Source organism: Anser cygnoides, chromosome 8 (genome assembly GCF_040182565.1).
Source record: "Anser cygnoides isolate HZ-2024a breed goose chromosome 8, Taihu_goose_T2T_genome, whole genome shotgun sequence".
In the NCBI taxonomy this organism is placed as follows: domain Eukaryota; kingdom Metazoa; phylum Chordata; class Aves; order Anseriformes; family Anatidae; genus Anser; species Anser cygnoides.
The window spans coordinates 11,643,335-11,671,219 of NC_089880.1; the positions used below are offsets into that span (position 1 = coordinate 11,643,335).

At 43.2% G+C, this 27,885-nt stretch overlaps 2 protein-coding genes across 6 annotated transcripts in view; one reads left to right on the plus strand and one right to left on the minus strand.

The window, feature by feature from the left end:
* Positions 1-25,290, plus strand: KLHL20 (kelch like family member 20). Of its 5 annotated transcripts, none has more exons than XM_048054217.2 (13): positions 32-131; positions 1,360-1,393; positions 1,515-1,575; positions 8,849-9,422; positions 13,638-13,796; positions 14,940-15,034; positions 16,244-16,359; positions 16,747-16,930; positions 18,072-18,215; positions 18,402-18,535; positions 19,128-19,336; positions 21,020-21,126; positions 23,375-25,290. In XM_048054217.2, exons 3-13 carry the CDS (start codon positions 1,553-1,555, stop codon positions 23,457-23,459), a joined length of 1,830 nt encoding a protein of 609 aa, XP_047910174.1. In that variant the 5' UTR covers positions 32-131; positions 1,360-1,393; positions 1,515-1,552; the 3' UTR covers positions 23,460-25,290. The 5 variants fall into 5 exon arrangements, with proteins under 5 accessions (XP_047910172.1, XP_047910174.1, XP_047910173.1 ...); XM_048054216.2 differs by lacking the exon at positions 32-131 and adding an exon at positions 1,137-1,263; XM_048054215.2 differs by lacking the exon at positions 1,360-1,393 and having other exon boundaries at positions 1-131.
* Positions 24,592-27,885, minus strand: part of CENPL (centromere protein L) — a 5,752-nt gene continuing 2,458 nt past the window's right edge. Inside the window, exon 4 of the mRNA XM_048054220.2 lies at positions 24,592-27,455. Within this exon, the coding sequence (XP_047910177.2) occupies positions 27,384-27,455 (72 nt within the window). The 3' untranslated portion in view covers positions 24,592-27,383. The remainder of the gene's footprint in view (positions 27,456-27,885) is intronic.

Consider the following 27,885-nt stretch of genomic DNA (forward strand, 5'->3'; position numbering starts at 1 on the left):
CGGGCCGGAAGGGGCGGGCGGGCGGCGGCGGCTGTTGGCGGGGCGGTGCGGTGCGGGCCCTGCGCTTCCTGCCGCTCGGCACCCACGGCGGCGGGCAGGGACCGCGCTCGGCGGCGCTCCCCGCGCCCGGCGTGAGTTTGCGGAGGGAGCCGGGGGAGGGCACGGAGCCGGCGGGGCAGCCCCGTTGTGTGTGTGTGTGTGTGTGCGGGGGGGCTCTCCGGGCGGGTCCCCCCGGCTCGTGGGTGCCCGCGGGGTGCGGGGGGGAAGGCAGCGGGGGAGCCGCGGCGCCCCGAGCCGCGCTGCTGCCCTCGGCCGGCCCCGCCGGAGCCCGGCTCGCGGCGTTGGGCGGTCGGGGGATTACGAAGGCGGTGCCGCCGCCGGCCCGCGGGCAGAGCCTCCGCCGCGTCTCGCAGCGCCTGCAGGGCTCCCCGGGCTGCCGGGCACCCGCAGCGGCACGGCCGCCTCCGGAGCCCCCCTTGCAGCGGGCCGGAGGGGTTCCGGTGGGGTTGCGTGCCGGGCTCCCCTCTGACCGCGTCAATGCTAAGCGTTTGTTTTCACCTTCTTGAAGTTAAGCTTGTCTCTTCAGCATGCTGTTTGCTTTGGTTTTGTTCGCTCGATTTTTGTTTTTAAGTTTTCCAGTCTCGTGCTTTTCCCGAAGTTTCAGGGGTTTCCCATTCCTCACTCTGTTTCTGGACGGGAGGAAGCCTGTGCATGTCAGCATGGACACACAGCATCCTTCCGTGGCCAAGAAGGGAGGCTTACTGCTTTAAATAATGCTTTAATTAAATGTACCCCTAACTCAGTCATTAAAACTGAAATAGACGTGATGGGTGCCCTTTTAAAAATGGGGATAATCTACGCTAAAATCAGAATTTAGTGGTTCAATGTGGAAGGGCTGTGCAGTTTGCAACTGTTACTCCTCTCAAAAAATAAGCACGTAGAGTGGAAGTGGCCAGCACCAGGCAGCATCGTTAATCTTAGCAGGTGTAGTCCCGGTATTAGCATCGCTCTTACCTCTGGGGCACACAGTTACCTTCAGTTTCCAGGCCCAAGTTTTATCTTGCATCGAATTCTGGCCCAGCGGTGCTGTGTTTTTTGTTAGCTGCCAGGCTGCCTCAGATCTCTGCTGAATGCGCCAGGGAGAGACCTCCTGCTTCTGATGGAGGCGTGCGAGGGAGCGCACCCGGTTCCTCGAGGCACGTTGGCCTTTGGTGGAAGAGTCCGAAGGATCCGGGGAGGCAGGCAGTTTGCTGACTTTGATCTGTGCGTTCCATTTGCCTAAAGAATCATTATGCAGCTGCGGTGAAATTACCTTTAATGATGATTATGTTTTCTTCTGCTTTATTCTCCGCAATCTAGACGTCGTTAATCTGGGCTGTGAATTTATAGCTGGGTAAGAGCTGGAAGGCATATGAGGATGTGGATGTGGTCAGTTCTGCAGTCCTAGAGTCAGACCGAAGAGGAAAGAAGACTCTTGCTTCATCTTTTTTTTTTTTTTTCTTGTCTTGGATCAGGTCTTGAAGTGTAGGGTGAAGGTTTCTCTTCACAGTGCATGGACGGAAAGCCAATGCGCAGGTAAGATGAAAACCAATTGTCCTTCTCTTACCCCAGTACAGTAAATCATGTGAGTTGGTTTCAGAAGTGCCTACACCATAAACGTTTTTTTTTAAGACCTGGATAGGAGAATTAGAATATAAAGCATTTATCTTTAGTCCTTGCTTCTATGTATTTAGTTTTCAATATGCTCTTAGGAAAAGGGTATGGAAACAAGTTATAATTCTCTGTTCTCCTCTCCCCCTCCTCACTTACTATCGTTTAAAATCCAGTATTTAATTACTTTTGTGTTATGATTGTGTGAAATAAACTGCCTGGGAATAAAAATGAACTTGATTTCTAAGGGGTATTATTTTCCCCTTAACTAAAGGAGTTTAGCTCCTTTGATGGGGTGAGGTCTTGGGTGAAAAGGAGATTTCCTCTTCTAATTATGGATGCCAGCTGCCTCAGTTCTAATGAGCTGAAGATGCAGCTGAAGTTTAAGTCTGGAGTGTGCCTTGCTGTGATTATGTCAGAAACATTATCTGTTATGTAGAAGGAAAAAAAATGTTCCAGTAAATTAGCATGACGACAGGTTGGCAAACAAGATTGCTGGTTCTAGTTGCTGTTCACTATCAAATGTGCAAAGACAAGTCTTACCAGCAGATATATTTCGGCATACAAGCTGTGTGGAAGCAAAGTGTCCTGAAGTTTTACACCTCCAAATGAAGTAAATGCAAATGTGAATTGCCTAGGCTGTCTGTACTCTAGGATGTTAAAAGTAGGGAGACTTTACGATGGATAATTCTGTAAATGTTAGTGTGAGAGAAGACAAGGAATGTTAACCATGCATGAATTCTCTATATAGAGTTTTTAGCTGTAGCATTTGCGGAAAATATTATTCTGACTTCTATATTGTAGAAGGAGGTAAGAAATAAATAATCATTTAAACCCTTGAGGAGTGACACTGTTGTTTAATTAAATAAACCCCTCAAGCGCAACAAAAAAGACTGTGCTGCTGCTTCAGTTAAGCTAATGAGTAAACCTTGGGACATGATATGGGCATCACTGGGGCTATGTATTGTTTGATATTTTTGCCAAGATAAGAAATGTGGTTTTTAGACAATGAGGATGTACATGTGACTCTATTGTGAGTTCCTTTTTACTCCGAGACAGATTAAGTAGCAGACCAGCTCCCTTCCATCTTCGTCTTCTGCAGCTGAGACTGTTTAAATCTTAACTAATGTAAAACCATATCTCTTCAGATTTTCATGCTGTACTTCATTTATCAAAATGCTCTTGCAAAATAGCATGGTATTTGTGAATAGCTGGGCTTGTGTTCTTGTTTTCTCTCCTTTATTTTTGGGCTCCTAATGGGAAAATCGAGGTTGTAAATTTGTCTGCTGATTTCTACTTGTGACATTGAGGCGGAGAACAAAAGTGCTGAAGTTCAGAGGTATTTTGGGGGATTATGGCCTTAGGTTTGCTAGCACAGAAGTTCTGTCTGCCACTCAGGCCGGGGTAGTTCTGGTGTTGGGTAACAGTGCTGAGCTGAAGAAGGAGAGGTTTTCTCTTCTGGTGCAGACCTTTCACTACCTTTTGTTTTCCCTCCCTCTGTGGCAAGCCAGTGCAGAGCACGGATGATGTGTTTGACAGACTTATGTGGGTATTATTTTTGAGGTAACCCTTCAGTGGATCGCTGTGCCTGGATGCATTGTATTGCTGCAGTCTAGCCTGACAAAAATGGCTCTACAGCGGGCCGTGGACTTCAGTTCCTGAATATCCTTGTGTTGTAAGGGCCTCTGTGTGGATTGTTAAAATTTCTGTTTGTTGTTCTACTGCTTATTTTAGCAGAAAAGGATGAAAGCTTCCTGACTGGGTTTCAGGCTCCCAGATCTTCCTATGAAGTGCAGCTAAGCAGCTGGGGGGGAGCACTTGCTTTCATCCTTGTACTCAGGGCTCTGCAGCCATTTCAAACCACAAGCGAGAGTTGTGGCAGATACTGCAAGAGGAGGGGAGCCGGGCTTGGTCAGTAATTGTGTTAACAAGCATGGTGACTTCGTATTAAATGCATACAGTGTCCGGGGGATGGGAAGCACAGTTTGAACAGAAAATGAATTGCAGCCACTACTGTCAGGACTGTGGTGGGGAGAATGTTCGAGCTGATGTTCGAGCAGGATTTATCTTGCATCAGAAATGAAGCAGTAGATGGGGAAGCTGCTCTTACCGTCAGGGAGTGGCAAGAGAAGTTTTTCTGCTGAAGGCAACAGCAAGGCAGAGGGGACCTTGCCAAGAAGGGCATAGTCCCACGGTACCTGGGCAAGGAAGGCAGAGCAGATCTGGTGACCAAGAGTCCTGCAATCATCAGGCAAGTCTGTAGTGATGAGGAAGGGCTGGGGTAAAGCAGAAAGCCAGCCCAGGAGGTCAGTGTCAGCGGGGTACGTGGTCAGGTGCTAATGTGCCTGTAACATAGTTCAGGCAAGGCACAAGGGCTGGAGCAGCTCCCAGGCCAAGTGGGAGACCTCCTGGCTGTTTCACCAAGCTCTTTTCCAGCAGCCTGCTTGCTCCCAGGTGACAACAACATTGTGTTGGAGCTGGCTTCAGTGCACGCAGCCAAACCCTGCCAAGAAGGAGAGGTTGCAGAGTGTGGTGTTGTGCTTGGGGCCCTCATGCACTTGGGGAAATTAACTGATTGCACGGGCAGAGCTCTTTTCCAAGACAAACTGCAAAAGGTTTAGGAGGGTTTTTGGAAGACTCAAGGAACAACCTCATCTTTCTGCACATCAGCATCCTAATTTTTGGTGAAACAGAGAGATTTCTGGGTTTGGACAGTGAAAATCAAACTAAGCAATGTAAATAGGGACATGCACGCTGGATCACTGCTGCCCTCATTTTGAGTAATAAACCTGACTGCAATATTATTTTATATGTGCTTGTTTGCATAACAGCCTTGTTGAGAACATGTGCCTAAACCTTGCTGTCTAGGTAAGAAAAGAAGTCAGCAGTATTTTTACTAATAATTAGGTTTCTAACTAATTCAGAGGTTTGTTTGCCACAATTAGGCATTTCCATTTACTTAGTAGGCAGTGTTGTAGTAGACTGAAGGTCTTTGTCCTGGCAGTGCTGTAATAAATCTAGGAAACCTTTTCTATGTGTATGCATAAAATTCACAGCTAGGCTTTGACAGAAATTGCTACTGCTTGGTTCATTATCTTAATTAGTTGATAAAATCCATTGCTACTGAAGTCCATGAGAGCAATGTCTGATTTCAGTTGACTTTTTCAGCCTGTTACTTGTTCTGTTTTGTGGGTCTCTGTTTCATGTCAGACTATTGTTTTTTTCAGAATTACATTAAAGCTTTCTTGTAATCTCATGCTAAAGCGGACGTAATCTTAAACCAAAAAAATGCAGGCCATTCTGACTTTAAAGTTAAGGAGCTCTGTGACAGTATCGGAAAGTATTTTTCTTTGATATTTTTGGAACTTTTGAAGAAGCTGCTGTGTGCTGTAAGGATGGATGTCTCATAGATGCCTATGTTAATGATTGAAGTTTTGGGAACTGGCATAGATGAATAAAATGGAGGTAGAGCAGTCTATTTATCTGACAGCGTGGCAGACTGTCTGCGTTCCCATTTGTACTTTTCAGCAGTGTGCTACAAAAACCGATCCATTGTCAGCCCTTTCTTAATCCCGTTGTGTTTGCTGATTTCCCCAGCCCTGCATTTTGATGGAAGCTAATCCCAGAATATCTTCATAGCTGAGCAGGAGTCTTTTATCCTTGCATACACATTTCCTCTTCGGTCCTCAACTCTTCTTAATCACCCCAAGTATTCAGGAGCAGCTCTTAGCTTTGCATGTGTTAGGGGGGGCAGCAGCTAGCCTAGCATGTGAGAATCAAGTGCTGCCTTATCTCTTTCACACCTCTAAGCTACTGAGTCATCATTTCATTCTCTATGCATATATATGCATAATGCACACATAATGCAGTGAAATTATTATCCTTGTGGAGATGCATGCCGTTGGACGGTGTCCTTTTAATTCACACTTCTGTGCCTGTGTATAGCAGCAACCCACAGTGCTTAACATCAAGCATCTGGCTTGATCCAGGATGGAAATTCCCGAGCCCATTGATCACTAGCTTCTGCATTGCCCACAGATAAGTTATGGATGAATCAGAAGTGCTAATTTGCTTATTATTCTTCTTCCATCCATTCAGTTTTCTTTAATCATTAACCAGCACTTTCCTTCCCGAAGGAAGGAGGCTGGATACAATGGGCACACTCAGACAAACAATGCAGAAATTCCTGCAGTTCTTACTAAGCAGTTTCCTTTTCGGTTAGTTAACGGAGATATGTTCAGCAGTCAGATTTGGAGAGAAAAGCCTGTTCTGGCCTGGCACAGCAGGGCTAGGCCCGAATCTGGCCGGCTAAGCACCTGACATAAGCTGCTCCACCGTATTGTGCTGTCAGCGAAGAGTTCTGGGTGGCGGTGTTGACAGGGCACACGGTGATCCTTGTGGGGCCGTAGCCTTAACCCAGTCTCTTTTGCAGTTAGAATCAGTGCCAATCCAAAAAGCTCTCTGAGAGATGGCTTAGGGGTGTTTTTAGGGGGTTGCCTTTGTTTGAGGAAAGCCTGGTATGTTTTGGGGCATGGCGAAGGGTCCTGCTCTCCTAAAGGAGGTCCTGTCACGGTCCTAGGCCGTGTCTTGTGATCTGTAGCTGTGTGAAATGGCTGTCGGTTTAAGGGGTGCTTGTTGTATGGTGAGATGCTTTGACGGACAGCCTGGTTATGACAAACTGCCCAAAATTATTATGGCAGTAAGCGTCTCAATCAGGCCTTTTTCTTTTCTTTTTTTTCCTTCTCCCAGGGGTTTGACACAGCTTTAAACCCCCAAAGCACAACAAAATCCATTTTGCTTGCTTAGCAGAGAGAGACTCAGGACTCAGTACAGGAGGATTTTGTCCCCACCTTTCTCCATCCCTTGGTTGAGGGATTAAATTACTTATCCTGTGGCCTTCGCTGCTGAGGACTACGAAAGAAAGCCAATTAGGTAAATTAATCTTTAGCCAAGGTTTCTTGAGGTTTTTGTAGGGGTACTGTTGAACTTAGTTCTCTTTTGCTACTGTGAGGAGTGTTAAGCTGCATTGTTTGTGAGAAACTTTGAAAATGGTTGTCACCCCACAAGGTGAATTTGGGTTGTGGGGGACAAGAGCGGGTGGAGGAGAGTGAGAGGCCCGGTAACAGCAGGAGGATTTGTCAGAGGTGTCAAGAAAGGAGAACAGTGATGGATAGAAGAAAGATAGAGTAGGGATTAAAAACAAGAAATAATTAAAAAAAAAAAAAAAAGCCAAGGCATTTAAGGTGCAGAGGCTGAGCAGGAGCAAGCAGCAAAACCCGGAGGGGAGACCCAGCTGGATCTGTGTAAGTAAGATATGAGGAAGAGGTAATGGTCTGAAACATCTGAATCCCATGATCAAGGAGAGGGTGTGGGGGGAATGGGAAAACAGTCTAAGATGCAAGTGAATAATTTGAACTGCTGCAAAGAGACTGGTTTACCTGTGGTTAAAAAACGCATTTGACATAATAATGAGAGGAAAGGATGTGAGTTATTTAATCCTTTCCTTCAAGCATGCTGCAAAATACATCGAGCAATGGCAGAGCGATCTCATTTTAACTCTTAGTATGAACAAAGTGAGGTAGTGTAGCTCCCAAACACCAGTGTACCAGAGAAGCTGGGAATGGATAAGACGTGTGTTGGCTCTTTCAGCGTACCTCCAGCAGCCTGTGCACTCCCTCAGAACTACCATCGTTCTGGTGCTTTGCTCTGTATATTTTACCAGCTCCAAATGATGTTTTCTTTTGAAGTGGAAGAGGCGGTAATTTCCCGTATTTTCTTTATTTTCATAGCAGTTGATAGGTGCTGTTGCATCCTTTTTAGTAATTGCATGTATAGTATGGGGCAGAAATAATGCTCTGAGCATGCAAAATGATGTCTCAGTTAAGTGTGTGGCGCCCGTGGTGTGCACTGATCTGCAAACTCAGGTTGCTGAAAACAGAGTTGGGTTTAATTCTTTTTGTTTATGGCTGAATTCAGTGCTAATGTGATAGTGAAGCCTGGGATGCTGGCAGACAGCTTGCAAAGTGAGGTATGAGATGTGTCAGCTTGGTTCATCCCTACAGAAGTGCAGGAGGGCTCGGGGCAATACTGCATTCCTGTTCCCTCCAGTTAGCATACAGGAGCTGTGTGGGGTGTCACCATTACAGGCTGGGCACCAAGCATCATCTCTCAGCACTGCTGCACAGAGGGATATTGCACTTCAACCACGACAGAGCTGACGTCTGCTTGGGGATGCGAGGGATGGAGGAGAGAGACCTGAAGTTATGTAAAGGAGAACAGCAAGTAGCTAGAACATTACACATGGAGCTAGCAGGATAGTATTTCTTACCTACTCTGTGCCAGAAACTTAGCTTGCACCTTCCCAAATGATTTCTCATCTCTAAAATTACCACCTAGACTTTTTTCTTTTTTTTTTTTTTTTCTTTTTGGTAGGCTAATAGTTGAATACTCTGCTTTTGACTCTTCTTCTGATTGGTTTGATAATCCCAGTTGCCTTCTGCAGCTCCTAGTCTGCCATTCTTGGGAAGGATTGACCTTTGTTGAAATGTGTCAGGGAATGTGGATTGTGTCAGAAGCTCCCTTAATTTAAAAATAACAGAAGAGGTAATGATTAAATGGATAGTTTGTGAACTTGAAAGATCCTTGTAGTAGGCTTCAGGCCATTTTAAGTTACCCAAGTCTGCGTGACAGTTGAGCGTGGTTAGGTATCAGTGATGAGCGACCCTATACAAAATGTAGGTAGGAGAGCAGAGAAGTTTGGTTAAATTATGTGACTGGAATTCTTTGCAGTGGAAATCCATCTCCAGCACTGACAAAACTCAAGTGAGAATGGGACAGTCAGATAATCTTCGTTGCTTTGAGTCACTGTCTCTGAAATGGGGATATTTCTCTACCACACAAGGCTCTTTTGAGGTTCAGTTAATAAATATGTATGTGTAGTTGGATGTTACAGCAGTGTGTCATAGAAAGCATATAAAATAGATATAAATATAAGCCTGAAGGTGGACATTTGTTTATTTCTAGGTATACTTTGGCTTGAGACTGCTTCTTTTTGCGCATGAGCGTGTGTTTTCACATTCTCACGCGGAGCTACAGGCAGTGCTGTTTTTGCACCCCTAATTGGTGTGAGCGTTAAAGCTTTGCGTGGCAGTGATCGATGAGCTGCTGACGGTCCTGTCTCATGGCTTCCCTGCTGCAGGTGTACCAGTACTCGACCAGGAGAGACCGGAATGGACGTGACCAGCCGCTGCACACTCGGAGATCCCAACAAACTGCCGGAAGGGGTGCCACAGCCCGCGCGCATGCCCTACATCTCCGACAAGCACCCTCGACAAACTTTGGAGGTCATCAATCTTCTCCGGAAGCACCGGGAGTTGTGCGATGTGGTGCTGGTAGTCGGCGCTAAGAAGATCTACGCCCACAGGGTGATCCTGTCAGCCTGCAGCCCTTACTTCCGAGCCATGTTCACCGGGGAGCTGGCGGAGAGTCGGCAGACAGAAGTTGTGATCAGAGACATCGACGAAAGGGCCATGGAACTGCTCATTGACTTTGCCTACACCTCTCAGATCACTGTGGAAGAGGGAAATGTCCAGACCTTGTTGCCAGCTGCTTGCCTTCTCCAGCTGGCCGAGATCCAGGAGGCCTGCTGCGAGTTCCTCAAGAGACAGTTGGACCCTTCCAATTGCCTGGGCATCCGAGCTTTTGCCGATACTCACTCGTGCCGTGAACTGCTGAGGATTGCTGACAAGTTCACCCAGCACAACTTCCAGGAGGTAAGGAGCTCCTGTGCTGGAAACGTGGCTTAAAATGTGAGACCTTTGGGCAGCTCTTATTTTATGCTTCTTTCCAAATTTTGCCATTTGGTCTGCTAATAGTGATGGGTGCTAGCTGTTAGCTGGGGAAAGGAGAGGGAAGAGGTACCTGTAGGACTACGTTGTGCTGTTATTCTGTGTGTGATCTGTGGCATTTCATCCCCTGGAGTTCTGTGGTGAATGTGATACGGAAGGCAGGGCCACAGGCATCGCTGGTGCTTGGTGTTGCATCCGAGGTGGCTGCACAACTTTGTGCACAACATTGCACTCCCCTTTCAGAAGCCTTCAGGATTCTATGTGATTGGAGGGGTCTTAAAATAAGGACGATACATCAAAAAAATAGTATTGAGTATAGGGATTGGATGTGGGTGTGTGTGGGGAGCATACAGCTGCCTCAGAGGAGTCTTCAACTCTCTTGCTGCAGCGGAAACAGAGTTTTGCATCTATTATTCAGTAGAATTTGTTTAAAAGTAATTTAACTGTGTTATTTTGTGGCTGACCTTTATAAACCAAATGATTTTTGCTTTGTTAATTCTTCACAGAAGATTTTTTTAGGAGAAAAAGTTGCTATCTCCCAGCTTAGGGAAGGATCAGCATAATGAAGGATTTCCTGAGAAGTACTAGGAAAAGAGTGGGTCTTTACTTAACTATTACACCCAGATGCAGAAGAGAGCTCGATGCCTCTAAGTGGTGTCTTGCCAGAGCCCTAATTGGAGGGGAAAGAATTTGTGTAAGTTTTGGAAGCGGGTGCTCTCATCATGAAGGTCTGTCCGCCTGGTAGAGAGATTGATCTCCTGCCTTTTCCTGAAACCATGCTCTTCTATCCCTTGGAGCAGATAGCCTGTTGTGGAGAAACCTCTTCTTTTCACCTGCTTCACAGGTAGATCCTTTCCAAAGGCAGTAGGAACTCCGGAATTGAGTACTGATGCTAATTTAGTTTCCCCAGAGAAGTGGCAGTATGTGATTGATTGCAGCTTTCAGAATTTTTTTTTCCTCCTGGAGGAAGCAGATTGGAATTGTATTAATTTCAGTCAGATAATACTTAAGAAAATTATGAGCAGAAGCAAACACAATTGAACTTGACTGTTGGGCACACTGAAGACAATTCTTGATATCTGACTGTAGACACATGACATCAGCTTACTCTAAAAGTTGCAATTAAATATGGCTTTCCTAACCATAAAGACTGGAAAACAGAATTTGCTATTTAACATGAGAGGCTGTTTTTTCTGGAACTTGGTGATTTCCCAAAAAGCCCTGCGTTTTATCTGACCATTTTATGTGCTCTATGCTTGCTCTGCATTTCTTTTCTTCTGCGTTTTTTTCGGGAGCAGGATGGTAACCAGATGGTTGTTTATTTTCAGTACTTGGTGGTTTTAATGGTTTGAGCAGTGCTCTTCTTATTATTACATGAGTAGGGCATGCTTACAAGCCTCTAAATAACTTCTTAACAGCATAACAATTTTGTATTTGAATGTTTTAGCATTAATACTTGCAGCTGGCTGTTAAGAGCTGCACGCTATGGGGTTCTTTTCTTTCGCAGTTTCTCAAAGATAGCTTCCTGTGTTTGTTTTCCCTGTGAAAGCACACACAGGCAAGTTTTGCACTCTAGAAAACACTCTCCTCCTCAAAGATGATGCAAATTATGATTGACTCAACTAAATCATGGCCTCTGGAAAACAACGGCTTAGATTAGCTCACTGTTTGGCCTGGGCAGGCTTTGGTGTCCCTTTCAGTACTCCAAGAGTTTTGCTGTTCTTCATCCCTAATGCTCCCCTCTTCCCTTTCAATTGTTTCTCTGCAGCCGGTGTTAATGGCGCTCCTTGTTGGGCTCATGTTTTGGCCTGGTTATTTTCCATCTGCAGAGTGGATTGGTGGTCCCTTATGTAAGCCAGTGACTTGGCTACTTAAGCATCCTCCACTGGAGGTAGAGAATGTTAGAAAATGTCGTCCTCTGCGGAGGCTGTGTGGTCATCGTTCTTCCAAGCTGGCAAAAAGAAATACGAGATGGGAATTTCCTGAATGGCAATGTAAAAGATTAAGCACTAGGCATCCGGCCAGCCCATGCAGTTACTTTGAATGCAGTCTGAATTGCTTTATGTCCTCTGCTGTGCTAACCTCTAGATCTATTAATTTTTATGTGTATTACTGCATTACATCATTAACTTCTTGGTGAAATGTTTTTCCAAGTTTTCTATTTCCCTCAATTTAATATGTTGCCTAAAACCCCTAGTGAATCTTGTGCGTGTAATGTGAAATGGTTCTATTAACAGCTCCGCTGTGTGAGAACAGCCTTCATATTTTTTTGTTTGGTCTCTGACATCTGCACGAAGGGAGAAAATCCACGTAAGGCTGAACAACTCGTGCTTTGTATCAATAGACAAAAATTGCACTCCATATTATCTACTCTGACACTTATTCTATCTGTAAGTGCAGCAGTCAACATGAGTACTGTACACTTTCCTGATTTTGTTCGCATCTTGTAAGCAAGTCACTCAAATAGACCACTAATACTAGTCAGATAATTATTAGTGTCCTGATAATTAAGCCAAAATAAGCCTAAGCATTTTAAATAATTAGTTTTACTATGTAAACTAGCAAGTTGCATGGCAGTAATAGCCTGGTCTGCAGAAGTGCTTACAGTACTTTGAGTTCTGTAGGGCTGTTGATGCAGCTGGGTTTTCAGAGGGTGGAAGGGGTAGCCTGGATGACCGACCCTAACTCATAAATGTTATTTCCAGAGCCTCCATTTCCAGAGTCTGAGGCAGCACTTAAACTGTCAGGGTAAAATTAGGAGACAGGGAGACTGGAAAAATGCTGATACAGACCTTTGTGAGCCACCCTGTTGGTAGGCTGAGGCTGAAGTGCGTGGGCCCACCTTGTGACTCTCACTGCCCCTGAAAGCCCACAGGATCCCAGAACAAAGTCTGGTGACTGACCTCATTGTTTTCTGTGTTCCTTTTTAACAGTGTTTGTTGTTGCCAGTAACTGGGCAATTTCTGCACATTTATTCAGTGCTTTTAAGTCATTTCTTTAGGTAATTAAAAGAACTGTACATGTAATTGCTGTTGAGATAATGGTATCATTATGAGCATGGATTTTTCTTTCATTTATGCTGCAAATCATAGCATAAGTCATGCAATTCTAATGTGGTTGCAAATTATAAAGACAAGCCAATATTTATCTTCTCTTACTGAATCTCTCGGATTACAGGCTACAGACTGGAAATGCTCATGGGGAAGTCGAACTAATGGTTATCAATCAAACCTTTTCTGCAGTTCTTTCCTTAGATTCTTGCAGCTTTCCCATCTACCTGGTACCTGTGCGGAAGACGCAGTGGTGTGCTAGCTCTGCAGCCTCCCGAGGTATTCTGCAGGCAGGTGCACGTGTGCTCTGGGCTGTGCTGTGCGCGCCGTCCCCCAGCGGCAGCCAAGGCCTCCTGAGAAATCGGTCGCTGTCTTGGGTACCGAAGGAATTAACGTGTTTGCAGATTGTCAGTGGCTTGAATTTCACGAGGGATGAGTCCTTAGGAGGCTCTGATTCCCTCTTAAGTGCCTTTGGACTCACACGTGCTCTCTCCATATTTAAAACCAATGAAAGAGACAGGATCAAATGAATCTGTCTCCCTGTCCAGAAATATTTTCTGTTCTGCCGCAAATTGGCATTCAGGAAGATTTTCCATATTCTTTACAATGCCTCTGGTAACTTGTTTCTGAGACTTGCTTCTGTGTTCTGCTTTGGATTCCTTGTGAATAGATCTTTGCTATTTCTGATACTGCTTTTCAGTGAAGTATTTATCACCTGTGTAACCTTATTTTTACATGTGGTGAATGAGAAGGCTGATCTTAAAGGAAGGCTTTACTTTTCTTAAATTTTGAAACCTGGTCAGTATGTTCTGTGGTTTAACCCTTTAAAAGTGTCCTCCTAAAAAATTGTGATACTTTTTCACTTGCATCTGTGTTGCTAGGGTCTGCATTTTGTACCATACAGCAAGCCCTTCGTGTGCTGATGTCAAGGCAGCGATGGATATTTGGTATTTCATTGGATCGGTCCCTTGGGCTCTAGTTCAAGCGGGCTGTCTGTCCTTTAGTGTTGCACCGAAGTGCTGGAGTGGTGAAAGGTTCTGGTGCTTTGGGCGCCGTCCTCATTTTTTTGTTTCCTTTTCTATTTAACCAGGTAATGGAGAGCGAGGAGTTCATGCTGCTTCCTGCCAATCAGCTCATAGACATTATATCCAGCGACGAGTTAAATGTTCGCAGCGAAGAGCAGGTGTTCAACGCGGTGATGGCCTGGGTGAAATACAGCATTCAAGAAAGAAGACCCCAGCTGCCACAGGTAATGCTGAGCACAATAACATTTGAGACTGCTTTGTCTAGGGGAAGAGTAATGAGGACTGATACGGCGGTGTAACAGCAGCGTGACAGTTCTGAACGCGTGCAATGACACAGTAGTTCTCTCTGACTTCCCCCTGTGTTAGAAGGCTTGCATTTTCCTTTCATCTAGGCTGAAAGATGCAGTGGCTAGACCTTTTAATAGGGGCTTTATTGAATCCTTTCCAGGTAGGACTTGCCAAACTAGATCATTCCAGTGGTCTGTCCAGACAAACCTGCCTGGATTGCTTTGAATGTTGTACAAAAAAAAAAAAGTGGGTAAGAAAAAGCTTGCCTTCATTTGAGGTGCATCTTTAAGCTCTGCTGTTTGATTTATGCCACAGCCCTCACGATCTTATGCTGGAGCTTGTCAGAATGCTTTTGTTGAAATGCAGCGTTTCATCTAGGCCAAACCATTTCAGAGAAGCACCCATTCTGACAAAGCTGTCAACTGGAAAGCCTCTGAAGTCCCAGGCTTCCTGATCAAAAGAAGTGAGAGTCTGTCTACCTCGGTGTTTTTATTTTGGAAATGCAGATACTAAATGCAACTTTATTTGGTGGAAAGCTTTTGAAAATTATTTAAAAGCAAACAAAAAACCGTGCTATCCTCAAGCTAGCTCTTCTTAATGGTGCTAAACTGTGTGCCTTTTTAGGCCCTTCTGTCTGTACCTGTTTGTGCTTCTGAATTGTAAGCTGATATGAAAGGGATGTTATTTGTTCTATGCAATACCACTCACGTTTAAGAGAGCTAAATTGTTGATAAAACTTCTAACTCGTGTTTCAGGCAGGTATATTGACATCCGTATTTTTGTGAGCGTGTTCTCATCTGTTAATAAATCCATTGGATTGTCCCTTTTCAAAAACTGATTGCCTGCCTTCTGCCTATCTAAATTGATATTTGGAAAGGTGAAGGAGTACTGTAAGCTGAGCTATGTTAAACTCAAATGCTAGAGTTTGGATGTGTAAAGGACTCGTATGTTTATTAGAGGAACTATTAACTCTCTATCAAAAACTTGTTAGCCAATCTTTTTTTTCCAATTTTGCTTCTATTTACATCTGTGTGGGAATATGTGACTTATCTACAGTGATATTCTGGTTTGTGTTGCAGGTCCTACAGCATGTCCGTCTGCCACTGCTGAGTCCCAAGTTTCTTGTGGGTACAGTGGGCTCTGATCCTCTTATTAAGAGCGATGAGGAATGCCGGTAAATCTCCTTGCTAATTTACAGAATAGGATTGTGTTGTCTTTGAGTGCCTTATTTACATCTGTTCTCTGAAACTATTTATTTGTCAGTAGTAAATGGGTAATATCTTACAGTTTCCTCTTTTGCAACTGGGAGGAGAAGAAATGCAAGACAGCATTTCCTATTTGCATAATAGTTGGTAGTGTGCCATAGAGGATTTTTTTTTTTCTTTTAAAGTTTTCAGCGAAATAGCAGACTTTGAGTACACAGGTTGACTTTTGGTAAAATACCCTTCAGTGTATTGTTTTCCATTTCACATTTTTATTTCTGTAGTCATGGCTTTTCATTGCAGCTTACCACTTCCATGGTATTTATTCACAATCTCTTCATGACTTAAAGTAGTTTCTGTATGCAAAACATCTTGACTTTGATAACTGAATAGGACTCAGTGATTAGTCTGCTGTTTTTTGCAATGCTAGTGCAAAGAAACTGTTGTTTCCTTCTCTTGTGGTATAAGTCTCAACTTTCTAGTTTTGCTGAGTTCTGCGTTATCTATAAAGCACGCAATTTTTCTTTTTGTGCTTAATGTGGAAAAGTTAAAGGGATAGGCTAAACTGTTCTCTTCCTGAATTAAGCGTTCATACTGGGGGAATTCCACGCTTTTAGAGGGAAGGAGGACTTTTTTTCTTTTTTGTTTTATTCAAGGGTTTGGAATATTAGGATTAGACCAGGTGACAAGTCATGAATGGATGGACAGTGTGAGGTGGCCAGAGCTCATGGAGAAAATATTCATCAGAAGGGTACTATCTCCATCTATTGGTCGTGTGTGTATTATGTATTTGTGTGCTTTTCAAGTCCTGTTTTGTTCCCAGGCAAAACCACTGATTTGTTAAGATTTAGCCTGAGGCAGACTGGGTTTTTCTTTTCTGTACAGTAAGCCTGACAAATCTCATCATTTTTTAAATCAGTCTTTATAGCTTGTAATATCTAATATTAAACTCCAGCCAAATATTGATACTGATCTACTTCTAAATGACTTGTAAGCAGTTGATGAGTATTTAGGTGACAGTGCGTGTTTTAACTAGAGCTATTCATGCACTTATGTGATTTGTGAATACCTGAAATGTACAACTGTTGCTGACTGCTCTTGCCATCAGCTTTGGTTTGTGCTTTTTCCTTAGACCTGTATCTCGTCAACTTTGGGAATTAATATTTTCCTGTGTTGCACAGGGATTTAGTGGATGAAGCCAAAAACTATCTCCTGCTGCCCCAAGAGAGGCCACTGATGCAAGGACCACGAACCAGACCACGCAAACCCATCCGCTGTGGAGAAGTACTCTTTGCAGGTGTGTACAACTCCTGCTGGCTTAAGTCAGGAGATTCAAGTCTGTGTTTATTATTTTTTTCTGCTGATAGTGTTCCTGTAAGCCTAATCTTTTCCACATTTTTCTGAAATGACCTGTGTGTTAATATCTGGAGGTTTGAGTTAACTTACACTTTCTGGCTCATATTATCTTTTTGGTGGTGTTAATGCCACAGTACTCCCAAACTTATGTACATATCTTGAAAATGACATTGTCTTCCAATTATAATCCTCAGAATGAGGAACTCTGAGAGATGTGGCTACTGGGTTAAGGCTGACAAAGTCCAGAGGGATCATATGTATGAGGCACATGTACAATATGTGAGCTCGGTGCATTGTTGTGACACTTTCTTGTGTTTGGTTCCTGCAGTGGGGGGCTGGTGCAGCGGGGATGCAATTTCCAGTGTGGAGCGGTATGACCCTCAGACCAACGAGTGGCGGATGGTGGCTTCCATGAGCAAAAGACGCTGTGGCGTTGGAGTCAGTGTTCTGGATGACCTCCTCTATGCAGTGGGAGGCCACGATGGTTCCTCTTATCTTAACAGTGTGGAAAGGTAGGTCTTCGTAAGGCCTATATGCAAACTGTTAGCTCTGAATATTTAAACTTGGGTGCAGCCTTTTAAAAAATGGTTCGGTTTTGTGAGCTGCGTTCTTTTCCTGCTGAGAGCCTGAAATTTATATTACGTTACCTGCATGGATACCTCTTCAATATAGTGTTGGTTTACTGCTGAACTAGGTCTTCACGTGTAGCAGCTTGTCATGTTATCCCCAACTTAATGAGAAAAGATGTAGCCTTTGGTATTAGGAAGGAATAGGCAGGAGGTGGGTCTGGCTGTAATTGGGAGCAGTGATGATCCTGGTTAACCGTCTTTGCATTTGCTGGTTTGTTTTTAACATTGTTGAGGAAGGTGAGGTTACAGTAGGCATAGCCTCAGTGCTGAGGGAAAGCATCCTGGAATTTCATTGTGGGTTGGTAACTACAGAATTAAGGAACCTTGCAAACACAGGAGGAGGAAAATAGGTCAGTTCTAGACCTGTGGAAGACGAGTCAAACAAGCTGTGTCAAGCTTCCTGTTTCTGGGAGCAGCATACAGCAGTCTGCATGGCTAAAAGCCCCATGACTCAAGCGCTCCTAGCACTCTGTCTTCCCTTTAACAAATCCAATGAGCTATACAAATATCTCATTCCTCCCCTTCTTTCCACATCTCTTTGCGTACTCCTGGGTTCCCAAATCATGACCCTAGTGTTACGTCTCCAATGTTCTGCACTATATTTTCTTGTCTCTGGGTTCCCAAGTCCACCTGGTTCCTTCACCTTTATCTAGAAGTGCAGGTCTCACTCAGTGCTAGCTGAGTTCTTGTGTGACCTGCAGAGAACATCCAGCAGAGCAACTCTGCCTGCCGCTCTCTGCACAAGTGTAAGTTACCACGTGTCAGCCAGACCCTGGTAACCTGCTCTCTTACGAGTCTGAACCTTTAATCTTCAGTTTGAATTATCCAAGCTGCAGTTTGAACGTCCCTGGGATAACATGTATTGGATGCATTACATCATTTTAGGACACTTATCCAACTTATAAATAGTTGCGGTGCAGTTCAAGCTCAAGACAGGCAAACTTTACTGCCTCCGTAGTTCCCAAGCATGGGGGAGTCTGAAGCATCCTAGACGAACAACCTGTCCTGTTTGGTGTTTTTCTAGATATGATCCGAAGACCAATCAGTGGAGCAGTGACGTGGCTCCCACCAGCACCTGCAGGACCAGTGTTGGAGTAGCGGTTCTTGGGGGCTACCTCTATGCTGTGGGTGGCCAGGATGGTGTCTCTTGTCTCAACATTGTGGAAAGGTACTTAATTTTAAAAGTGGGGCGCAAGGAGAAGTGGGTCTCTTAGCAGGTGCAGATCAACTTCAGAGAAGGTAAATGTTCAGATCTCATGGGGATTTTTCTTTGGAGAGTATCAGATGAGTCTTCCTGCCCCTTTTGCAAAGATGTTGATGCTTTGCTGAGCTCTGGTGTTTATTTTTCTGCCAGGTATGATCCCAAAGAAAACAAATGGACTCGAGTGGCTTCCATGAGCACCAGGCGGCTGGGAGTTGCAGTGGCTGTCCTAGGGGGCTTCCTCTATGCAGTGGGAGGCTCTGATGGAACTTCTCCTCTCAATACTGGTATACCTTTTGCTGTCCCTCACTGCAGTCAGAGCTTGTCATGGTCCTGTTTGTTGTCCTTAATGTCTTCAGGTAGCAGCTGAATATCATGGTGGTCATTTGCTGGGTGTTTTCTCCTTCAGGTGTGGTTTTGCTATATTATTATTCACTCTCTGGACTTGTGAACCCCTATTACTTGATTGTGTGTGTGTCGTCTTTTTGTTTCTTGATGCTGCATTTGGCACTGTGTCCTGAATACAATACTTCATTCGTTTGCATAACAGTTGCAAGCATATCTTTTTTTTTTCCCCCCTACAACAGCCCTTCCCCAGCAGGGAAAGTACCAAAGGTCAAACTACCGCAAGATGGTAATGCAGATCATTTTCTAGCACTGCCAGCTTCTTGTTGAGTGAAGATGCTTTATGTGATTGACTGTGTGGGATTGGAGACAGGAGAGAGAATAGCAACCTTTTTAGGGAAGGGAAGCATTAGAGTGACAGAACAAACTGGTACATTATATCTTTGGTGTGTGGAAACTGCAGTGTCTTTACAGACAGAGCAATACCACTGCTTGCCAACCCTGTTGCCCAAAGATATGTCATTTCCTCTGCAGTGGAACGATACAATCCCCAGGAGAACCGCTGGCATACGATTGCACCCATGGGGACTAGAAGGAAGCACCTGGGCTGTGCGGTGTACCAAGACATGATATATGCTGTGGGAGGCAGAGATGATACGACAGAGCTCAGTAGTGCTGAGAGATACAACCCTCGAACAAACCAGTGGTCTCCTGTTGTGGCCATGACATCCCGCCGGAGCGGAGTGAGTTTGGCTTGGTTTGCTTGCTTATAACGTACATAACGTGCTAAGAGCATGGGATAGAGCATCATCTTCTGAGATTTTCCTCTCGCTTCCTCTGTACTTTCACCTCTATTCTTCTGTGAGGGAAACGTTTGCAAAGAGGCAAAGCAACTTAAGACCTGAGAGTGAAGTGGTAGTCGTGTCATGCCATAGACGGCTGCTTAACATGCCTGAAGATGGGGACATCCAGTTGTTTGAAGGTCTTCTTCAGTAGTTTTGGTCCGTTATACTGACTGAGGAAACAGAGGAGTTCTTTAGTTTCTTAATTAGTGAAGTAGCCATATTTGGTATGTGATACCATTAGAGAACACTGTCCAAATTAGTACCTGGGTCTCATCCGGCAATGCACTTTGGATGAATTAGGAGGTCAGCAAACCTGCCTGCCCAGAAGAAAGAGCTGGAAAACTGAGCAATTGTATTTAGATACGAACTTCTTGCTAAGCCTTTTTTCACTGCCTTTATGCGTGTGGGAACAGGATTTTTGGGCTTTCACTTAATGTTGCTTCTCTTCACTGAATCATGTGGGTATAGGAAGTGACAGCATGTTTTCATCAACTGCTAATCTTCCTGCTTTTAGTAGGCATCTGAACAAAAGATTAACACAGTGTTTTAAGTAGTCATCTTGCTTGGGCAGATGCAAATGTTATGAATATTTATCGCTGGATACTGGATTATATAGTAAAGCATGGATTAATTCTGTATGTTAGTATTTCAGTGTCTGGTGAGGCAAGTGTGAATCATAACTTGCTCAAGTACTGGTTTTGGGGACAATGTATATTTCCTTCCTCAAAGCTTATAGTATGCAGTTCAGCACTGTCCCTCTTAGTCACTCATTAAGGGTTATTTTGTTATGAGTTTATTCTATATTTGCTTTGCGTAGAAATTGCTCAACAGATGCATTTGTATCTGCAGCCCTCCTGAGTTTGCTCTAACTTCCTCAGAGGCAAGATAATGACTATTTTACATTGTGTTGTCGTTGTCATCTCTGTACCACAATGTTTTCAATAGAGGGGATCTTCTTAAACCATAGAACTGTTTGAGATTTTGGTGATTTTGCGCTTCTGTAGAAAGATAGGCTGGAGACCAAGGTGCTTACAGATGGTCCAAACCACAGCTGAAAAGGAGAAGGCCAGGGCTTACGTATGGTTCTGTCACAGTTTAAGCAAGCACTCCAGGCTGTAGGCTGGTAGATGTTCTGGTGTGTGTGTGTTCTCTTGTCAAGAAGTTCCATCCAGGACATGATGTGTTTTGGCTGGTAAAGGCTTAGGGCCTGATGTGTCTGTAACCGTTCAGGCAGTTCCAGTTCTTGTAGCTGGTAATACAGGGAACCTTCTCCTTTTTCTCTGAGACTTTCTCTGTTTTCAGAAGTATATTTACCTCTTAATGTCTTGCTATTTTAAACCCAGTACTTGGACTGTGTAGCATCCTGTATCAGTATGTTCTAGCTAGATGGATTCTAGGCTATTTTGTTTGTCCTCTTTTCCCCAAAAATTCTTTACTGTAGACTGACTTTCCCCAAAAATGGTTACTAAACCCTTTTATTAATACTTGTTTTAACCATTCGTTTCAGGATATGCATTGAGGAACATGTCCTTTCAGTACATCCCAGCTAAACAGCGACTACCTGTGATGGTTGTTTTGCAGGTTGGCCTTGCAGTGGTGAATGGACAGCTAATGGCAGTGGGGGGTTTTGATGGCACAACGTACTTGAAGACCATTGAGGTGTTTGATCCGGATGCAAACACGTGGAGGTAACTAAGTTTGTGAAACAATCAAATGGCAATCTCCAGCTATAGCTGCTGCTACCCAGCTGGAACTGTCCTAGGCAAATTAGAAAAATGACATACACCATCATGAGGAACTTGGTGCAGTAACCAGAATAAGTTTCATGCTGTAGCTTGTTAGTTTGCATGAAACTGTAAGAAAGAGGGTTGTATTTAAAAAGAAAAAAAAGTGAAGGCACAGGAACTTCTTTCAGCTGTTGCTACCACATTATTCCAGAAATGCAGTCTAAGGCTGAGAAATCCCCATATACAAGGGGCACTTGCTGCTCACACTGACCTTGTGGCAGGCTTGTATCTCTGTCACTGGTGCCTGACTGTGAAATCCTTCCATGACAATATGACTTCTCCATTTAAATATGGATGGAAGTTGAACAGTTTTAATATCCTGATGTCATTTAACTACTGCAATCCCCATGTCCATAACTATAGGAGTAAGGGGCAGTTGAGAAACATTTTCTTGCAAATTTCTGCTTGAACTCCAGCCATTAACTCCATTTTAGGTGGAGTGGGAGTGAGTTCTGCCTATTTTTTTTCCCACCCTGGTATTGCAAAGGGTAACTAACACTGAATGAATAAAGTCTCATTGCATCTTTTTTCAGGTTGGAAAGCCATGTATAGGTAGGTTATTGAGACCCAGACTAAAGCTGTTTAGCAGGCTTGCTGGGTAAAATGTCATACCAAAACCTAATTTGTTTTTAAATGCTGCTTTTGAACTTATAAAAATGAACCACGCCGAAAGAGATCTGCCCCTTCTGTTTATTTTGGGCTGCGTCTCTTCTGCTTCCAAAAACAAGCTTGCCCTTAGCAGAACGAGCTCACAGTCATGGTGTAGAATTCAGCCTACTCATTTTTGGCTATCAAGCTGAGGCTCTGATTTCCAAATCTGTCTGGAGGAGCTGAAATGGAATACTTTGAGCATATGACATTCTTCCCCTTTAAATCTGGAAGGCAGCAATTAGAATTTTGTCTGATTTACGAGTTGGGAGAAAATTATGAAATTGCTGGTTTGTATTTCCCATTTCTTTTCTATTCATAACCACACTTGAAAGCAATTACCTGTATGTTTATTCCCAAATCTGATTAGTATAAAGTTTCAATCTCCTATCTGTATTCTTGTTGCTTTAGTAATCTGGAAGGGTGTAGGGAGAGAAATAGAAATTAATGTCCTTATTCCTTCTGGTATAATAATACTAGTAAATTAATCCTTTTCTTCTGAGACAAGCTGTCATGAGAAGCAGTGGAGACCCTTCCCTTTGTTTGCTGAGCTATGGTCAATGCTTTATGAACTGCTGAGGAAAAAACAGCTGAATAGAAAGTAGTACGTACTTCATATTCCTTAGCTGCATTGTTTCAGCTACTTCCAGTGACCGTTACCATAACATATGTTGAATTAAGAGTTACTGTCTGGGCTGGCTTCCACAGAAGCTTAGGAGGTTGTTCAAGGTAATAGCTTGTGGGCTTTTCCCCCTCACTTATTTCGATGACCAGATGTTGATCAGCTACATCTTTTTTTCTTTGCTGAACTTCTTGCTCTGAGAAGGTTTTTAGTGTATGCGTGTAGCCTGATGAGAAATTCTTCTGATACAATTTGTTAATCCCAAATGGTATCAGTAAGAGTTGTTTGAAGAACTCCTATTTCTGCCAGTAGACTTCAGTGGCACAGAAACATGCAGCTGAAGTGAGTAGGATACTGGAGTCTATAGGGATCAGATTTCCATATGAAATGCAGGCACCATTTCAGTAGCATATCTTGGAGAAGCAGATGGTGCTTGGGATGTGTTATATCTTGGTCAGATCAGCTGAATTTAGGATATTAGAAATGTAAGAGAAATGACTTGAATTATAAGTGACAACCCTCTCCTTGATCCAGTGCTATCCAAAACGTTAGCCCAAGGTCAGCTACAGCCGGTAAGTTGTTTTTTTTTAATCTTGCACACAACAAGACAGGGAGAAAGCAAGTGATTATTCAAGTAACAGAAAACTATCGCGTCAAAACAAGAAGCAATTTTTGTTTTGATAGAGAAAGGCATAAGCAAATAAAAGCGTTTACCTTGGAAGTATATAAAAAGCCTGCTGCCCTGTTACTTGTCACGATCTGCTGTAACCAGAGGTTATCAGTGGGGTAACTGGGGTTTCAAAGGCTGGTTCAGTCTTTCCAGTGGTAGCTCCAAGAAGGAGCTGAAGCAGTGCGCTCACGGAAGCTTTGTCTTTGCAGGTTGTATGGTGGGATGAACTATCGGCGGCTGGGAGGAGGAGTAGGTGTTATCAAAATGACACACTGTGAATCTCATATATGGTAAGCATCGAGAGGGAAGGAGACCCCTAGCTTCTCGTTTCTAGAAAAACTGAAGAGACTTGTTGACACTGGACCTCTTTGCAGCTCTAGTATGAACGGTCTAGACCCAATGTAACTCTTTCTTATGGAACTATAAAAATGACTTCTGTCAGAGTGTGCCCAATGGGAGACCACGTTGTCAGACTCCAGGGAACCACTGGACAAAAGTAGAAGTGTTGCTTATGTCCGTATTTTTTCTAAATAGTCTACAATTTTGGATAAACCAAACTGTAAATGTCACTATAGTGTAAGTAATACTGATGTAAAGACTACAAGCTATAATGGGAGTCTGGCAAGGAAGAGTTTCCTGCCTTCCCTCCTGCTGTGAGCAGTGGATGTGGCAGCTGTGTGGTGGGCGAAAGAGGAAAGTAATACGGAAAACATTGCTTTTGCCTTATTTACAGAGAGCTTCAAAAAAAAAAAAAGTACTTGACCTGCAAGGTGCCACCTTTGCACAGAAGCTTTCCTGTGCTCAGAGTATATTTATTTTTTCATTTAATTTGTATCATGTATTTTCTTTGTATCGCTCACAGCGATGATTCCAGCTTTTTATATACATATATATGTGTGCATATATATATGTATTTTATATATATGTATATGTGCATGTGCAATTTGAGTTTTGATGGGTTGATGGTTAGGGCAGGGCTATGTCCTGCAAGCTATTGTGGTTCCAACCCTTGTGGTATGTGTTAGGGTCTCTTAGAGTACAGGAGAGGTATGAAGATGGGTGCCCTGAGTATCTTTTCAGTCTTGCTAGAGGCAAGAAGTAGAACTGGAACTCTCATCTATCGACTGAATCAGTGAAATGCCCCAAAAGAGAGTGAAAAGGATTTCAGACAATGCCTTTTTAGTGTACAGTGTGTGGTACAGAAGTTCAGCTTTTGTCTCTCAACGCCCCTGTATATGAACCTAGAAACAACTAGTTGTTGCTTACTTAGAAAAATCTTTCTCACATTGCCTACTAGATATCACTTTTTGTCTGAAGCTGGTATGCAGGTGTCATCTGTTAATTCTTACTAGCCTAGATCAACACTCCTCAGATTCTTGCTAGAGTGGCAGACCCACAGTCAGTGCCTGCTGTGAAAAATGCTTAGACTAGCATCACTTTAGCTGCCCTCCTGCCTCTTGTCTGTGTCTTCAGAATTCCTGTTGTAAAACACTGACCGTGACGAGACGGTAACCTCCCTCTTAGTGATTTTTATGTACTTTCTCTGGGCTGGTTTTGAGCAGGGAAAGATCTGAGACTCATTAAAGAGTTTGGAGGGGAAGGACTGTTTGCTGGCACTGTAACTTATCATGTTTTGGTGAGTGCAGAGGTACCCAGGGGTGGGGAGAGAGGAAAGAGGAACTCTAGACTCAAAGGTTCTGATACATTTGTACTGTAATTTCTATCTAGTATGAAAGACAGACCTGTTGCACTTGGTGTAACTTTGGACCTTACTAAATCTGATTTTAAAAGAGTAAGAGGACAGGACTGTAAATTCTTGAGATGAAAAAGGCAGTGCTGATATCTTAAGTTCTTTAACTTCATAGTTTGATTCATGTAACTCAGCATTTTAATGTGCTTGAATATAGTAAAAATTACACTACAGTAATAAATGGGTCATTAAAAGTTTTTAAAAAGCCCCCTTTCCCCTCAAGGTTGATATTGTGTTTACATATGGAAATCATTTGCACCTTTACAAGGAAAACAAGTATTCTGTAAACAAATGTTTACATTTATCATTTATGCTTTTTTCTAGCATGAGTAACTTGTATAAATAGTGCTATCTTAATAAATTTCTTCTATGCTGTTTTTCGTTTGTTCCTTTGGTTGAAAGCAGTGGTTCTGTATAGTTTGTATACATACAGTGGATATAGATGCTATTTTTTTTCAGGTACCAGTCAAAGTAAAACTGGCTTAAAAACTCTGCTGTTTGGTGTTAACCTCAATTCCTTAGAAGCACATGATTCAGAACCAGCTTTTTCCTGGAAGAAAGCGTCTGCAATATCTTCCTAAATCTAGCTTTGACTTAACTGCAGTTACCTATTCCAATTTGTGGATAAGCGTGTAAAAAGGAGGAAGTAGCCCTTCATTCCAGCAGTGTCCTACAGGAAGGCTGTAGCAGATACTGAACATGCTTGGCAAAGCAGCAACTTTAGGGAAGTACCAGTCTTGAGAGCAGAGTACTCACAGGGAATTCTCACAGGTTTTATATGCTCTTTGTTTGTGTTCTTAAAACAAGGAATAGGTTAAGGTGGCTACACTGAATTTAGAAGTTTAGAAACTGATTATGCAAAGCTGCTGGAAAGAGCTGAGCATTACGTCTAAGATTGACCCCTGGGAGTAACAGCCTTTTTTTCAAATCAAATACAGCTGCCAGTTTGTGTCAGACCACCTATTTCTGCTTACCTAGTGTTCCTCTGAATCAATATAGCAAATTTTTGTCTGTTTCCTGAAAGGAAATCAGAACTGGTAGTTTTTAATAGCTGCTAAAAGCTTCAGAAGATGGCTCAATTACTTCTAACAGGGTAAGCATCATTGCTTTACAAGCAAAAATAATCCATCTTCAATTAGTAAACATAAAAACTAAAAGCAAGTGCATGATTCCTTTTCCTAACTGTAATAGGAGACTAAAGGCTCCTTTATTAGAAGTAGATTAGGAACTAGGCATGCAATTATGTTGTGTTAGGCAGCTATTCATGTTTGCATGGCTGGTTCCTCTCAATCTCTCTGGGGAGAGCGAAGAATGTACTAGCCACTTTTAGTGAGAGTTGATGAATGATGCCAAAAGTTGTGATTTGGTAAAGAAAGGAAAGCTTACATCACTGTTTATGGGGAAGGCTGCAACACATGCTCAGCTGTTTAGACCTTAGAGATGTTACATAAGTGAAGTTATGAGCAAATTCTGTAAGAAACTAGACTTTCAGCTTTGCTCGCAGATTTATTTAAGAGGTAACAATGAGTAGTTTAGTCAGGTAAAAAATAATTTAGAGATAAGCAAAAGATGAGTACGTCTTTAGTCAGCTATAGATATTCTCTCCCACGGGTTAAAAAACAGCAATGTTTATGTAGTACTGTAATATTAATCATAATATTTAGGATGTGCTTCTACTCCCTTTCTGCTCATTTAAGCTGTAACCAGCCTCTATGCACTAGCTTTCTGAACTGCCACCTACTGTAGGGAAGAGATCTAGTATAAAGTTCTGTGGTCTACAAGATTACATCAGGCAAAGCATCATAAAGCTCTAGTTTACAGACAGATCTCAAGTTCCCCTATATTATCTCCTCTCTGAGGACCCCCGGTGCTGGAAACAGAAGGCAGTTGTCCGTCATGCTTTTCATCTTAGCCCACCTGGGGAATAGATGAACACTTTGACTATTACCAACTGGCCTTAGGTTTCTAGAAAGCTAGAAACCTGGATTTTTCTGCCATAGGCTGCAGAACATGCAGCCCTTTCTCAGGTGTGCTTGACTGTGCATTTAGACTTCAGCCCAGCAGTACCACAGCATAGCTAATATCTGTATAGCTGGGCTTGTTAACTTCAGTGAAAACCAAATTGCTAAGAGCAGCAAACACACCTGTCAGTAAGTCGCATCCAAGAATTCGCAAAGCTTTACCTCATAGCCCCCAGCAAATAACACTATATACAACTGAATACAGTAACTGTAACAGAAAGCTGCTTAAGAAGCTACTGTAGTCCTTCAGGGCAAAATGTCTGCTTTTCTTTGTGCATGATAAATTTTAGCTAGTTAATGGATCTCAGTGCAGAAGTTACAGTTCCAATTTGAACAGCAAGCAGGAAAGGTTAAAAAAATGCTGCAAGAATGAGTTTCCAATAGGTTTCTCAGCTTCCATCTTCCAACTGTAAGCCTTCATAGCGTGAAGATTTGCTGAGTTGAGTCTCACTGTATCTGAGCGACTGCCAGTTCTGTCAGTAGCATCAGCACTCTAATAATGTACTGGCTTTGTAGAAACTGTTAAAAAAAAAAGCATATTAAAATAAACCAGTGGTCAGATTTCCACACCCTTAACTGGTTGGAGACCAAACACTAGGTGCTCCTTGGGATTACAGTTAACTTCTCTGTTATCTGCAAGGTACCTTTATTACCATTTTGACTCTGGCTATGGAGAAAACACTCCTGCCTAAATCCTGTACCAGTTGGAGCCCCCCACCTTCTGCTCCAGTCCCACAGTACCTGAAGAGATGGCCTGCTCCTGCTCTGGCTGTTTGGAGGAAGGAGTCCTAGCACTTCTTCTTTGGCTACTTCCCTTCTTTAGGAACTTAAGTTAGGCTGCCGCTTTCCTCAAGTACCCATATTTTGCTATACAGATGTCTGACTTAAACTCGGTTACAACTCTACCATAATGGGGCTATGGAGTACATAAACCCCACTTTCTAGAAAA

Excerpts from the sequence above, each read along its gene's own strand:
- KLHL20 (XM_048054215.2), top strand. The coding sequence starts at position 1,553 with ATGGACGGAAAGCCAATGCGCAG. Across the intron at positions 9,423-13,637 it reads CCCAGCACAACTTCCAGGAG|GTAATGGAGAGCGAGGAGTT; the intron begins GTAAGGAGCTCC and ends CTATTTAACCAG. Across the intron at positions 19,337-21,019 it reads TGACATCCCGCCGGAGCGGA|GTTGGCCTTGCAGTGGTGAA; the intron begins GTGAGTTTGGCT and ends GTTGTTTTGCAG.